General features: G+C 51.1%; 1 protein-coding gene across 2 annotated transcripts in view; it reads left to right on the top strand.

The window, feature by feature from the left end:
• Window positions 1–15,418, top strand: part of rnpc3 (RNA-binding region (RNP1, RRM) containing 3) — a 46,655-nt gene that overhangs the window by 13,502 nt on the left and 17,735 nt on the right. Inside the window, exons 4-8 of one of the 2 annotated variants that reach the window (XM_069939444.1) lie at window positions 1,179–1,303; window positions 8,826–8,915; window positions 10,487–10,598; window positions 11,070–11,138; window positions 13,075–13,211. In XM_069939444.1, the coding sequence (XP_069795545.1) occupies window positions 1,179–1,303; window positions 8,826–8,915; window positions 10,487–10,598; window positions 11,070–11,138; window positions 13,075–13,211 (533 nt within the window). The remainder of the gene's footprint in view (window positions 1–1,178; window positions 1,304–8,825; window positions 8,916–10,486; window positions 10,599–11,069; window positions 11,139–13,074; window positions 13,212–15,418) is intronic. The other variant, XM_069939446.1, reaches the window with a different exon arrangement.

Below are 15,418 nucleotides of genomic sequence, written 5' to 3'. Positions count from 1 at the left end.
ACATTCAGGACCAAAGGGCCTGTTCTGTGCTGTAGTGTTCTATGAATGGGACGAGTTCAGTTAGACCTTGTGGTCAGTATGGGTGAAGTGGGCTCAAGGGTTTCTGTGCTGCGTGAGGGGGCACAGAAAACATTCTACGTGTGAGAGGAGCACAGAATGTGAACTGAGTGCTGCATGGTTGAATTTTAAACAGAGGCCTCATCAGCCTTCACCTTACAAAGGGTGTTGACTGCACCACTGCTCCCAGAGCTCAGGGTGCGTGGTAAAGGCTGGCCTTTCAGTTCATTGCTATGTATGTCTGTATAGTGTAGTAACCTACAGCTTGATGCCTTGAAATCCCTGGGTGGGATTTCACTGCAAGAGGTACGAGGGGATACTTGTGAAGCATTCCCTAATGACTGAGAAGAGGAACTGGAAAACCTGTGGTTGTTTTCTATGGACCAAGGGTTTAAATTGGGAGTGAGAGTTTGGATCAAGTCTTGTGGCAGGAGGGTCAGTGATCAGCAAAAACTTGGTTGGGGGGGTTTCACTCTGTACATCATTTTTAGATCCCTTATAGAGACCAATTCTATTTCTGTGTCAGATGGTTCTTTTTGTACCTGGATAGGTTTTCCTCACCCATTTTCCAGGGTCCCTCAGCTACCTGAGCTGGGGGGATTTCCTCCTGAAGTCTCTCCATTTCTCGTTCACCCTGTGTTCCACAGAACCCATAATAGGTAAGTGAAACACAGATGTCTGCAGACCCTGTGATTGTAGTGATTGGAGGAACTCAGCAGGCCTCACAGTGTCCATAAGAGGTAAAGCTACATTACCATTGTTTCAGACCTGAGCTCATACCTTAGGGGAAGGACGAAGGCCCAAATTTTGGTAATGTCTTTACCTCCTATGGACGTTGCACGACTGGTTGATTTCCTCCAGTATCTCTGTGTTTTGACCGGAATGGTAATCCCACCAATCCTACGGTAGATCCATTCTCAGTCTTGGACCAACTGCCATCTGAGTATCTCCATATGATGTGTGAGTTTTTATTGTCAATGATGTTGTTTACGAGTCCTCTGGCTCTGTCTCTGCACTCTGAAGCATTTCAGCCGGTTGTACAGTGCAGGAACAGCCCTTCAGCAACACGAGGTCCATCCATCATGTACCCAGTGTACTAAAGCAAGTGTTCTTATTTCTAGGCCCTGTCCAGGCTGCACCAGCTGAGATGTCTGGGCCACACTTTGGTGGTGGAGTTTGCAAAGGAGCAAGAGCAGGTTGGAGCATCTGAGCAGGAGCTGTTCTCTGACCGAGGCCGAGGCAAGCCGTACGTCATTTCAATCTCTCCTCTCGAATGTGAGGGCTTTGACCTTTGGTGTTGAACTCTCAGATCTTGGGGAACCAGGTGGTTGTGGCCTAAATCCTACCAGATGCCTTAACTCACATCCACATAGTCCTCACATCCACTCCCAGACCGACATTGCTAAGCTCAGCTTACCTCCCATTGCATCTCGGAGGGAGTGACCCACTGTGGGAGGTGTGGCCAGAAAGGACCACCCTGAGGCATTGTTGCTCTGTGGGAATACACTGCACCCTCAGGTACTGGGCTGCACGGGTATGAAGTAACCTGCTAAGATACATGTGAAACTGCAGATGCTGCAACTGTGGTCAAACAATGAGCTGCTGGAGGGACAGGGATGGTCAGGTCGAGTCTGGAGGGACTGGGATGGTCAAGTCGAGTCTGAAGAAACTGGGATGGGCAGGTCGAGTCTGTGGAGGGACTGGGATGGTCAGGTCGAGTGTGGAGGGACTGGGATGGTCAGTCGAGTCTGGAGGGACTGGGATGGTCAAGTCGAGTCTGGAGGGACTGGGATGGACAGGTCAAGTCTGGAGGGACTGGGATGGTCAGGTCGAGTTTGGAGGAACTGGGATGGTCAGGTTGAGTCTGTGGAGGTACTAGGATGGTCAGGTCGAGTCTGGAGGTACTGGGATGGACAGGTCGAGTCTGGAGGGACTGGGATGGTCAGGTCGAGTGTGGAGGAACTGGGATGGCCAGGTCGAGTCTGTGGAGGTACTGGGATGGTCAGGTCGAGTCTGTGGAGGTACTGGGATGGTCAGGTCGAGTCTGTGGAGGTACTGGGATGGTCAGGTCGAGTCTGTGGAGGGACTGGGATGGTCAGGTCGAGTCTGGAGGGACTGGGATGGTCAGGTCGAGTCGGGAGGGACTGGGATGGTCAGGTCGAGTCTGGAGGGACTGAGATGGTCAGGTCGAGTCTGGAGGGACTGGGATGGTCAGGTCGAGTCTGGAGGGACGGGGATGGTCAGGTCGAGTCTGGAGGGACTGGGATGGTCAGCTCAAGTCTGGAGGGACTGGGATGGTCAGGTCGAGTCTGGAGGGACTCGGATGGTCAGGTCGAGTCTGGAGGGACTGGGATGGTCAGGTCGAGTCAGGAGGGACTGGGATGGTCAGGTCGAGTCTGGAGGGACTGGGATGGTCAGGTCGAGTCTGGAGGGACTGGGATGGTCAGGTCGAGTCTGGAGGGACTGGGATGGTCAGGTCGAGTCTGGAGGGACTGGGATGGTCAGGTCGAGTCTGGAGGGACTGGGATGGTCAGGTCGAGTCTGGAGGGACTGGGATGGTCAGGTCGAGTCTGGAGGGACTGGGATGGTCAGGTCGAGTCTGGAGGGACTGGGATGGTCAGGTCGAGTCTGGAGGGACTGGGATGATCAGGTCGAGTCTGGAGGGACTGGGATGGTCAGGTTGAGTCTGTGGAGGGACTGGGATGGTCAGGTCGAGTCTGTGGAGGGACTGGGATGGTCGTCGAGTCTGTGGAGGGACTGGGATGGTCAGGTCGAGTCTGTGGAGGGACTGGGATGGTCAAGTTGAGTCTGTGGAGGGACTGGGACGGTCAGGTCGAGTCTGGAGGGACTGGGACGGTCAGGTTGAGTCTGTGAAGAGACTGGGTTGGTCAGGTCGAGTTTGGAGGAACTGGGATGGTCAGGTCGAGTCTGTGGAGGGACTGGGATGGTCAGGTCGAGTCTGGAGGGACTGGGATGGACAGGTCGAGTCTGGAGGGACTGTGATGGTCAAGTCGAGTCTGGAGGGACTGGGATGGACAGATCGAGTCTGGAGGGACTGGGATGGTCAGGTCGAGTTTGGAGGAACTGGGATGGTCAGGTCGAGTCTGTGGAGGTACTGGGATGGTCAGGTCGAGTCTGGAGGGACTGGGATGGACAGGTCGAGTCTGGAGGGACTGGGATGGTCAGGTCGAGTGTGGAGGAACTGGGATGGTCAGGTCGAGTCTGTGGAGGTACTGGGATGGTCAGGTCGAGTCTGTGGAGGTACTGGGATGGTCAGGTCGAGTCTGTGGAGGGACTGGGATGGTCAGGTCGAGTCTGGAGGGACTGGGATGGTCAGGTCGAGTCTGGAGGGACTGGGATGGTCAGGTTGAGTCGGGAGGGACTGGGATGGTCAGGTCGAGTCTGGAGGGACTGAGATGGTCAGGTCGAGTCTGGAGGGACTGGGATGGTCAGGTCGAGTCTGGAGGGACTGGGATGGTCAGGTCGAGTCTGGAGGGACTGGGATGGTCAGGTCGAGTCTGGAGGGACTGGGATGGTCAGGTCGAGTCTGGAGGGACTGGGATGGTCAGGTCGAGTCTGGAGGGACTGGGATGGTCAGGTCGAGTCTGGAGGGACTGGGATGGTCAGGTCGAGTCGGGAGGGACTGGGATGGTCAGGTCGAGTCTGGATGGACTGGGATGGTCAGGTCGAGTCTGGAGGGACTGGGATGGTCATGTCGAGTCTGGAGGGACTGGGATGGTCATGTCGAGTCTGGAGGGACTGGGATGGTCATGTCGAGTCTGGAGGGACTGGGATGGTCATGTCGAGTCTGGAGGGACTGGGATGGTCAGGTCGAGTCTGGAGGGACTGCGATGGTCAGGTCGAGTCTGGAGGGACTGGGATGGTCAGGTCGAGTCTGTGGAGGGACTGGGATGGTCAGGTCGAGTCTGGAGGGACTGGGATGGTCAGGTCGAGGTGTGGAGGGACTGGGATGGTCAGGTCGAGTCTGGAGGGACTGGGATGGTCAGGTCGAGTCTGGAGGGACTGGGATGTTCAGGTCGAGTCTGGAGGGACTGGGATGATCAGGTCGAGTCTGGAGGGACTGGGATGGTCAGGTCGAGTCTGTGGAGGGACTGGGATGGTCAGGTCGAGTCTGTGGAGGGACTGGGATGGTCGTTGTGTCTGTGGAGGGACTGGGATGGTCAGGTCGAGTCTGGAGGGACTGGGATGGTCAGGTCGAGTCTGGAGGGACTGGGATGGTCAGGTCGAGTCTGGAGGGACTGGGATGATCAGGTCGAGTCTGGAGGGACTGGGATGGTCAGGTCGAGTCTGTGGAGGGACTGGGATGGTCAGGTCCAGTCTGTGGAGGGACTGGGATGGTCAGGTCCAGTCTGTGGAGGGACTGGGATGGTCATTGAATCTGTGGAGGGACTGGGATGGTCATTGAGTCTGTGTAGGGACTGGGATGGTCAAGTTGAGTCTGTGGAGGGACTGGGACGGTCAGGTCGAGTCTGGAGGGACTGGGACGGTCAGGTTGAGTCTGTGAAGAGACTGGGTTGGTCAGGTCGAGTCTGTGGAGGGACTGGGATGGTCAGGTCGAGTCTGTGGAGGGACTGGGATGGTCAGGTCGGGTCTGGAGGGACTGGGATGGTCAGGTCGAGTCTGGAGGGACTGGGATGGTCAGGTCGAGTCTGGAGGGACTGGGATGGTCAGGTCGAGTCTGGAGGGACTGGGATGGTCGTTGAGTCTGTGGAGGGACTGGGATGGTCAGGTCGAGTCTGTGGAGGGACTTGGATGGTCAAGTTGAGTCTGTGGAGGGACTGGGACGGTCAGGTTGAGTCTGTGAAGAGACTGGGTTGGTCAGGTCGAGTCTGTTGGGGGACTGGGGTGGTCAGGTCGAGTGTGGAGGGACTGGGATGGTCAGGTCGAGTGTGGAGTTCCTGGGATGGTCAGGTCGAGTCTGGAGGGACGTAGTCAGCCCAGCATTTCAGGATCAGACCTTTTATTAAATTGGGAAGGGGAGATATCAAATATTAAAGGGAGAGATGGAGGGTTGCAAAAGCCAGGTTGAAGCGGTTGAGGAGGATTATAGCGGACGGGAAGAGGTAAGGGAGAGATCGAAACAGTGAAACTGGATTGAGGTGGGGGTTGGTAAATTCAATGTTCATCCCATTGGGTTTCTGACTGACCAGGTTTATATTTGGCCTCCCCGGACAGCGGACGAGGCTGGGGACAGTCGCGTCTGGGAATGGCGAGGGCAATCAGGAGCTCCAGCTCACTCCCATGGACACAGTGCGGCATTTGGTCTCACCGAGGTAGATGTGGACTGTACTGAATGCAGTCGACTGGGGTTGGACAGGTCACCTGGAAGGGAAAGCAAAGTCCTGGTTGGTCGACCAGGCCCCTTCTGCATCAGGTGTGAATTGACAGTGACATTGTCGAGCAACAGGAGAGCAGTCGGGAGCCTTGAGGTAATGAGTTTGTCACGTATCCATTGTACAAATGCACCAAACTTCCTTCTTGCTGTAACTGAACGGGTACTTGGTATTTAAAAAAAAACAGGTAAAAGATAATTTAATTGAATTAAAAAGAGAAAATAAATACAAAATAATACTTAGTGATGTTAGCACTAGTGCAGACGGTCCACTTGTGATGTGGGAGTCCTTGAATAGTATAAAACACAACTTTACTCTGTGGAGCTGAGCACCATGGGAGCTGGGTGCCGGAGGAGGCCATTCAACCCTTCATGCCTGCTGCTCATCATGCAGAAGTTACGCTTGTTTCTATTTCCTCCTCCAATTTCCCTCCCTTTGTTCCCATTGTTATGGAGTTCAGAGGACTCCAAACACCAGCAGCAATAAATATGCTCCACAACACAGGGTTACAAAAACAAAAGTAGTTTTTAATTATAATTGAACAAGAAAACAGAATTAAACTTTAACTTATTACTTTACTTATTACTATCAACTTACTTAACCTACCTAACTACTTAATTTCCCCCCTCTTTGGATCACATTCCAATCTCACTGGTTACAGGCAATTCTTGTTCTGCGCACAGAAGTTATCATTAACCAAGTTTTCCAGTGTTTGGTGCTTAACAGGCAAATAGTTACCACTCAGGAGGGTTCTTTCTGGTTTTCAGAGAGAGATTCCTTTTCCCGGACATCTGCAACTGATTCCTTCTCAATCAGTCTTGCTGACGAAACTTTCCCCCTTCAGGGTTCTCCAGATGATCCTCTTTCTTTCAGGTCACCTTTCAGACAGTCAGATTTCTCTTTTGACCAGGCAGTCTTCCAAAGTTTGCCAGTTTGTCTTTCTGGAACTGATTTCTGTATCTCTCCTCTCTGTTTCATTCCCTCCCTCTCTGAGAGCAAAACTGTTCTCCACCCCACCCCCACCACCTGCAAAGATCACCTGCTCTCCCAGGCAAGCTGTCGTCTGCAACTTTGTTGCTTTCTGCAAAAGTCCTGCAAAGATTCTGAGTTTTAAAATGTGTGTGTGCAACCTACTCTAAACCATTCCTCCCAAACCACCTCTAACTCCTCTGTCACACCGTTCACCCTTTCCGATTAAAAATTTATTGGAGTTTTGAACAGATTGGATCATTCAATTGCCACAGTTCACTGCCTCGATACTGTAAACTCTTTAAGAGATGAGATTCTGTCTCATCTCATTCTAAAACAGTTGGCCCTAAATCTGAGACCCTGCCCTCTGGTCCTTGACTCTCCTCATGTAAGTATGCTGAGCAGTTTCCCTTCGTAAGGCCTTCCACGCGAAGGGCACTGCTGGGAGTCTGGCCCTGCTCTGACTCCGCTCAGGGACTGATCCCACCACGTTGATCCGACTCCGCTGCTGCACACACTTTAAATATCGTTGGGCTTGTTAGTGTAGCGGTTACAGCGACAGTGACCCATTTTTGAATCCGGCACTGTCTGTAAGGAGTCTTTAGATTTTCCTCATGTCTGCATGGGCTTCCTCCGGGTGCTCTGGTTTCCTCCCACCCTTCAAAACATACCAATGGCTGTAGATTAATTGGGTGGCATGAGCTCATGTGCTGGAAGGGCCTGCTGTGTGTCTAAATTTAAAATACAAAACTGTACAACAGAGGGCCAGGCACTTCTTGCCCACGAGTTGGTGCCAATCTTGATGCCAAATTAAACCAATTGCAGCTGCCTGCATGATGTCCGCATCATGGAACATAGAATGTAACAGGCTCTTTGGCCTATGATGTGCTCATCTATAAACCTACACCGTCTCTCTAATCCTTCCCAACCTAACATTCATAAACCCATTTTTTCTCACATTCACATCCAAGAGTCTTTTGAATGTCCTTATTGTTCCGGCCTCCACCACCATCCCAGGCAGCCCACCACTCTCTGTGCAGAAAACTTAACCCTGACGGCTCCCCTAAACTTCCCTTTCCTCCACCTTCATAGATGTCTCTAGTATTGGACATTTCAGAACTGCAGAAAATATCCCTCCTTCATGTGCTTGTCTAAATATCTCTTGAATATTGTATCTATGTCCACCACCTCCCTCTGGCAGCCCATTGTGGCACCCAACACTGTGAGTGGAAACAAAACTTGCTATGCACATCTCCCTTAAGCTTTCCGCCATTCACTAAGTCGTGCCGTCCAGTATTTGACATTTCCCCTCTGGGGAAACACTATCCACACTCTCAGTGCCTCTCATTATTTCATACGCCTCTCTCTGGTCTCCCCTCAACCTCCGATGCAACTTCTCCTTATGGCTCATACCCTTCAATCCAGGAAACCTCCTAATGATCCTCGTCTGCACCCTCTCCAAGGCCTCGTTCCTGCAATGGGGTGACCAGAACTGCACACAATACTCCAAATGTGACCAAACTCAGATCTTTTTTGTACTCTCCATAGTCTCACCTGTCACCACCTCCAGACTGACTTCCTGTGTCTGTGCACTGGCCTCCTGGCCATCCCTGGTTGTCACCGTGACACTGGAAAGTGGTGCCATCAGTTCCCTGGGCTCTGGTTTCTGAAACCCACCCATCTCTCCCCCCTCCACAACCCCTCAGCCTCTCATCCTTTATGGGACACATTTGCTTCCAATAACTCATACACTGTCAAACTGAGGCAAGCTATAATTTGGAGGAAGAACACTTCGTATTCCATCTGAGCGTCCTGCAACATTGACTTCTCCAGTTTCCGATAGCTCCCCTCCCCACCCCCTCACACACACATTTCCTCCTCCCCCCACATGTTTGAGGGAGGAAACTGGAGTACTCGTGGTTGCAGGGAGATTTTTAAATTTAGACATACAGCAGGGTAACAGGCCCTTTTGGCACACGAGCCTGTACTGCCAAATTGACCTACATCACTGTATATTTTGAAGGGTGGGAGGAAGCTGGTGCACCTGGGGAAACCCCTGCAGGACATGGGGAGAACTGCCTACAGATGGTGCTGGATTCAAACCCCAGTCGCTGGTGCTGTAACTGTGTTGCTCTGATATACTAACTGTGCCTCCCTTCAAACATGCAAACGCCATACCAACAGCGCAGGAGGTCAGTATCGAACCTGAGTCTCTGGAGCAGCACTACCTGCTGCACCAGTTTGACGCTTCATGGGAGATTGCAGCTGTTGGAATCTGGAGCACCAAGCAATCTGCTAAGGAACTGAGTGGGTGATGCAGTATCCGTGGGAGATGATCATGGCATGCTGTCCCTCCATCAGATTGTGTGGTGTCACCAGTTGGGTTGATTTGGAGAGGACTGCAGGCATTTTTCTCCTATTATCTCCATAATCTTTTATCTGCAGCACTGTTAAAACTTCAAGTCAGAAAGATGAGAAGGAGGTTCTGAAACCGAAACTCCCGGTGATAGAGAACGGAATTGCGCCAAGCCTTGGGTGAGTAACACAGCTCAACTGTCACACCTCGGGAAACTGGAACATTGGGGCATGCTAAATCCTCAGCTGGCACCCCCTCACAAACAGTGGGAACTCAGGGCACCTCAGCCAGGCCCAGGAGTACATAATCCCTGCTTGTCCCACTGGAGGGTGTGGGCAGATGTTCGACCTCGTGAGGGAGGGGTATGAGGGAGAGGGGGAGGCTTAAGGAGTTGGGGGGGGGGGTCACAGGGGGATTCGAAACGTTGGTGTTCCCTTCATAAAGGGCTCAAGCCTGAAATGTTGGTTCTGTGCTTTTACCTTTGCTATATAAAGGATACTGCTTGACCTGCTGAGATTCTCCAGCTTTGTGTTTTTACTTCAACCATGGGGTCTACAGACTTTTGTGTTTCATTTTATGACTTGAATGGTAACAGGTCACAGCATGTGTGGTGCAGAGGGGCTTGGGAGTGCCCATGTAGGAATTGCACAAGGTTGGTTTGCAGGTGCAACAGGTAATCAAGAAGGTAAAGGGATGTTGGCCTTTATTGCCGGAGGAATTGAATTTAAGAGCAGGGAGATTCTGCTGGTGAGGCCGCCCCTGGAGAACTGGGTGGAGTTCTGGTCTCCATACTGAGAAGGAATACCCTGGGTTTGAAGGTGGTGCAGAGGAGGTTCATTGGGTTGATTTGAAATGAGGGTTGTAGTGTATGGGTAGAGATTGTTATCTGGAGTTGTACTCACTGGCAGTTCAGAAGAATGAGGCAGGATCTTCTAGAAACATAAAATTATGAAAGGGTCAATGAAGTTGTTTCACTGGTAGGTGAGTCTAGAACAAGGGAGCATCACCTCAGATGAGGAAGAACCATTCTCCCCAAGACCAGTGAATCTGGGGAATTCTTTGCCCGGGGAAGAGGTAGTGTCTGCCTCGATGAATATATTAAAACAGATTTTGCATTGAAGGGGAATGAAGGTGAAGGGGAATGGATGGGAAAGTGTAGACGAGTTCACGCCCAGATCAGCCATTATTATACCGAATGGTAGGCAGGTTCTACAGCAGAGGTGGCTGACCTTTTCATTTTTTAATTAACCTACACCCACTGGTACCTGCTCGTGGGCCGAAATGGCCCATCTGTGGCATACTCCAACTCCTGTTTCTGGTGCTCTTCTGTTCTTATCAGCATTAAGAATTGTCTGATTACACTTCAAATCCTTGATGTTAAAGGCTCCCTTTGGACTCTGACCATTATTAACCTTTCATAATATGCACTCGGGCTGGATCCATGGTTAAACTGCAGTATGAACACCAGTACCAACCAGCTGGTGGTTGGGTATAAAACCAGTCCCGGAAAACAGGGACACGGAGTCCAAAGGGTTAATTGTAAGTTGGTGTCACCGTGTTATGGCTGACGGGAATAATAGTGATAAAGTGTAAATGGAGCCTGGGTATGGATTAACGGGGAAAGGTTCCATATTGGGACAGGATGAATTTCAGTGGGTTTGCCTTGTTCTCCAGACTGTGAGTGTAAGTCGAGGTGTGCATCGCAACCAGTTTCCTGGGCTGACAAGATTGGCCCTGTTTTGTGTTCCAGACTGACCTATTCTGCAAACCCATGTCTGAAGTACTTGTACCCTCCACCAACCAGCGTGATTCTCGCCAATATTGCCAATGCCATGGCAAGTGTACCCAAGTTCTACGTACAGGTAAATAAGTCGCAACACCTCTGGCACTTCGCTGCAAGAATGATAAACGGGTTGATAAATGCTTTGAGATATCACACTCCGTCATTGGGGTTTCACATTGATGTGCAGCAGGGCGACAGACAACAGAGAGCTGATATCTCTGCCCCACCCTCTCTACCATCTCAATCACCACACACTTGTATCCTCTTCTAACCTGCCTTGTCTATCTAGCGTCTCGGGATGGATTCATCCCTGACCAGCTTGTGACACCTCCCTCTGGTCTCTTGGCCTTTCTCCACACTTGCACATTTGTGAGGAGAGTGGGGCTTACTGTGCAGGGCCAGTAGGGATTAATGGGCCAAATGGCCTCCTGTCTAGGAGTTTACAGTGTACTAATTGCCTGCGGTTTTGAACTTTACATTGGCTGATGAATTGGAAATCCTGAGGTGGTGAAAAGTTGCAGGAATAATGCAGCTGGCATTGTCGTTCCAGGTTCTGCATCTCATGAACAAGATGAATCTGCCAGCTCCCTTTGGGCCCATCACTGCACGCCCTCCGATGGTAATGGAAAGGGGGAAATACTCAGCAGCTCGCATGCCTTCTGCAGAGAGGGGACAGGGAGTTGATCGTGTTAGAAATGTGAAACCAGGGTTGCTGTGATGGTGTTGCGATTGGTTTTGAGGAGGCAGTACTGTTCAACCAGGAGTCCTTGAGGAAAGAGCTTTCTCCCCTCCTGCTTCCACCATCGTCTGACAGGTAGCAGATTGGGGCCAATACCCAAGGACCACATGGTGGCACAGAGGGTTGTACCGCTGCCTCACAGCCCCAGACACTAGGCTTCAATCCCCACCTTCAGCACTCTCTGTGTGGAGTTTACATATTCTCTCTGTGACCACGTGGGTTTCCCCTGGAGGCTCCGGATTCCTCCCGTGTCCCATAGACTTGCAACTCGGTGCGTTAATTGCCCACAGTATTGGGTGAGGGGTGGAATCAGGAAACTGATGGCAGTGGGGAAGACACTGTTTTTAAGCCTGTTCGTGCGTGCTTTCATATTCTTCAGCCTTCCTGAATGAAGAAATGGGGTGTGACGGGTCCCTCGGGGTGTCCAGGGTGTGACGGGTCCCTCAGGGTGTCCGGGGTGTGACGGGTCCCTCGGGGTGTCCGGGGTGTGACGGGTCCCTCGGGGTGTCCGGGGTGTGACAGGTCCCTGGGGGTGTCCAGGGTGTGACAGGTTCCTCGGTGTGTCCGGGTGCGCCGGGACCCTCGGGGTATTAAATTCCTTACAGGCAGAGCAGGAATCGAACCCTGGTTCCGATTGCTGTGTAATAGCCTTGTGCTAATCACAATGCCAACATGTCGCCCATCTGAAAATTCTTCCGATCTTGAGCAGGTCAGCTCCCATCTCATGCTGTGATACATATAGTAGGTCTGCTGTTGATGGTCCCCTGTCGAGGGATGGGAGAACATGTACAGAAATTAGAGATGGCTTGTTCCAGGTGAGGTCTTCGGAGATATTTGATCCTAAGAACTTAAACTACACTTTTTATGTGATCCCCACTGATGGGCAGGAATGTGGGGCTCTGCTCCCTCTCCTGAAGTCAGCGATCTTCGTTTTACAGAGGTAAAATCAGCCCCTCCCAATGATAAAGGCCAACAAGCCATCTCCTGGACCAGCCTGTTAACCTGTTATTTGAGATAGTCTTGTCAGGGTGCATCACTGCATGGTACGGGAGCTGCTCCACCCCAACTGCAGAGAGATTGAAGCCATCACGCAAATCTCACTGCCCTCCATCCTCACTCCCTGCCCTCCATCCTCACTCCCTGCCCTCCATCCTCTCTCCCTGCCCTCCATCCTCACTCCCTGCCCTCCATCCTCACTCCCTGCCCTCCATCCTCACTCCCTGCCCTCCATCCTCACTCCCTGCCCTCCATCCTCACTCCCTGCCCTCCATCCTCACTCCCTGCCCTCCATCCTCACTCCCTGCCCTCCATCCTCACTCCCTGCCCTCCATCCTCACTCCCTGCCCTCCATCCTCACTCCCTGCCCTCCATCCTCACTCCCTGCCCTCCATCCTCACTCCCTGCCCTCCATCCTCACTCCCTGCCCTCCATCCTCACTCCCTGCCCTCCATCCTCACTCCCTGCCCTCCATCCTCACTCCCTGCCCTCCATCCTCACTCCCTGCCCTCCATCCTCACTCCCTGCCCTCCATCCTCACTCCCTGCCCTCCATCCTCACTCCCTGCCCTCCATCCTCACTCCCTGCCCTCCATCCTCACTCCCTGCCCTCCATCCTCACTCCCTGCCCTCCATCCTCACTCCCTGCCCTCCATCCTCACTCCCTGCCCTCCATCCTCACTCCCTGCCCTCCATCCTCACTCCCTGCCCTCCATCCTCACTCCCTGCCCTCCATCCTCACTCCCTGATGCCTTGGAAAAGCAGCCATGTGTTGAGATGTTTTTAACTTGTTGGTTAATGGATGAATGTCTCTTTCACAGTATGAAGAGTACATCCCTGCCCCACCACCTATGCCTCCCCTCCCTCCGGACCAGCCCCCAGTTCCCGAGGAAGAGATGGATGTCTCCAGTGAGGCAGAATCAGAGTACGAAAGTGGGAGTGAAGAGGACAAAGACAGGTGGGTGAAAGGATTAGCAGGGAAACATCCTGATAGTTGGCCCAGAGTTGGTGGGTTAAAGGGTCAGGCCGTGCTGTGATGCATAACACTGGATAAATTCCAAGGGCCTGCTTGACCAGGCAAGGCATCCTGTATGTCAGTGTCACAGGCAGTGCGAAAGTACGAGGGTAAAGTTACAGAGTGTTCCATTGGATCACTGCAGGGGCCCCAATGAGGTATGGTTTGTGTGATCTTTTACAAATGGAAGCCCAATCAAGAATCTGATAATATAGGAAGTAGGAACAGGAGTAGGCCAAAAATGGCCCATCGAGCCTGCTCCGCCATTCAATAAGATCATGGCTGATCTAATTTATGACCTAACTCCACCTACCTGCCTTCTCCCCATATCCCCTAATTCCTCTATCATGTAAAAATTTATCTAACCAAATTTTAAAAATGTTTAATGACACAGCCTCAACCACTTCCCTGGTTAGAGAATTCCAAACATTCACCACTCTCTGGGAAAAACTATTTTTCCTCATCTCTGTCCTAAATCTACTCCCCCGAATCTTGAGACTGTGTCCTCTCGTTTTAGTTTCCCCGGCCAGCTCAAAAAACCTCCCTACATCTATCCTATCCATTCCCTTCATAATCCTATATGTTTCTATAAGATCTCCGCTCATTCTTCTGAACTCGAGCGAATACAATCCTAGACGATTTAATCTTTCATCATAAGTCAACCCCTTCATCCCAGGGATCAACCTAGTAAACCTCCTCTGGACCGTCTCCAAAGCCAGTATATCCTTCCTCAAATATGGAGACCAGAACTGGACCCAGTACTCCAGGTGCAGTCTCACCAGTACCTTATACAGTTGCAACATGACCTCCCTACTCCTGAATTCAATTCCTCTAGCGATGAAGGCCAACATTCCATTTGCCTTCTTAATAACCTGCTGCACCTGCAACCTAACTTTTTGCGATTCATGCACAAGCCCTCCCAAGTCCCTCTGCACTACAGCTTGCTGTAGTTTTTCACCCTTTAAATAATATTCAGCTCTTTGATTTTTCTTGCCAAAGTGGATAACCTCACACTTACTAACACTGAACTCCACCTGCCAGACCTTTGCCCACTCATCCAGCTTAACTGTATCCCTCTGCAGACTCTCCACATCCTCATTACAATTTGCTCTTCCACTCAATTTGGTGTCATCCGCAAACTTGTCTGCACCACATTTTGTCCCCTCCTCCAAGTCATCAATATAAATGATGAACAGTTGTGGGCCTAGCACCGACCCCTGCGGCACCCCACTTACCACTCTCTGCCAACCTGAAAAACTCCCATTTATCCCGACTCTCTGCCTCCTGTCAGGCAACCAATTTTCAATCCAGGCCAATAGACTTCCTCGGAATCCACTTTCCTGTAACTTACTGAGAAGTCTCTTGTGCGGCACCTTATCAAACGCTTTCTGGAAATCCAAATATACAACATCAACCTGTTTCCCTCTATCCACCGCACCCATTATATCCTCAAAGAATCCTAACAAGTTTGTCAAACAAGATCTTCCCTTTCTAAAACCATGCTGCGTCTGCCTGATTGAACCCTTACGTTCCAAAAGTTTCACTATTTCATCTTTAATGACGGCTTCAAGCATTTTTCCAACTACAGACGTCAAGCTAATTGGCCGATAATTTCCAGTCTTCTGCCTACATCCCTTCTTAAAAAGTGGCGTGTCATTTGATGTCTTCCAGTCTGCCAGGACCTGCCCAGAATCCAAGGAATTTTGGTCTATGACCACCAATGCATCAACTATAACTTCTGCCATTTCCTTCAGAACCCTTGGATGCATAGCATCAGGACCAGGTGATTTGTCTGGCTTTAGTCCCATTAGTTTCTCCATCATTACTTCCTTTGTAACAACTATTTCATCAAGGCCCTCTCCAACATTCGCATCCTTAAACCCGCACTTGGGCATGCTGGACGTGTCTTCCACCGTGAAGACTGACTCAAAATATTTGTTCAATGCCTCGGCCATTTCCTCATTTTTTGCTACCAGTTTTCCTTTCTCATCCTCCAAGGGTCCTATATTAACTTTGGGCACCCTCTTCTGTTTTATATATTTATAAATTTTTTTGCTTTCTGTTTTTATATTTTGTGCCAATTTACTTTCATAATCCTTTTTCCCATTTCTTATTACCCACTTTGTAACCCCTTGTTGTCTCTTAAAGTT

The sequence above is a fragment of the Narcine bancroftii genome, chromosome 5, assembly GCF_036971445.1.
Source record: "Narcine bancroftii isolate sNarBan1 chromosome 5, sNarBan1.hap1, whole genome shotgun sequence".
Lineage (NCBI taxonomy): Eukaryota > Metazoa > Chordata > Chondrichthyes > Torpediniformes > Narcinidae > Narcine > Narcine bancroftii.
Note: the sequence above shows the minus strand (reverse complement) of the source record. Positions and strands in the feature narration are given on the sequence as shown.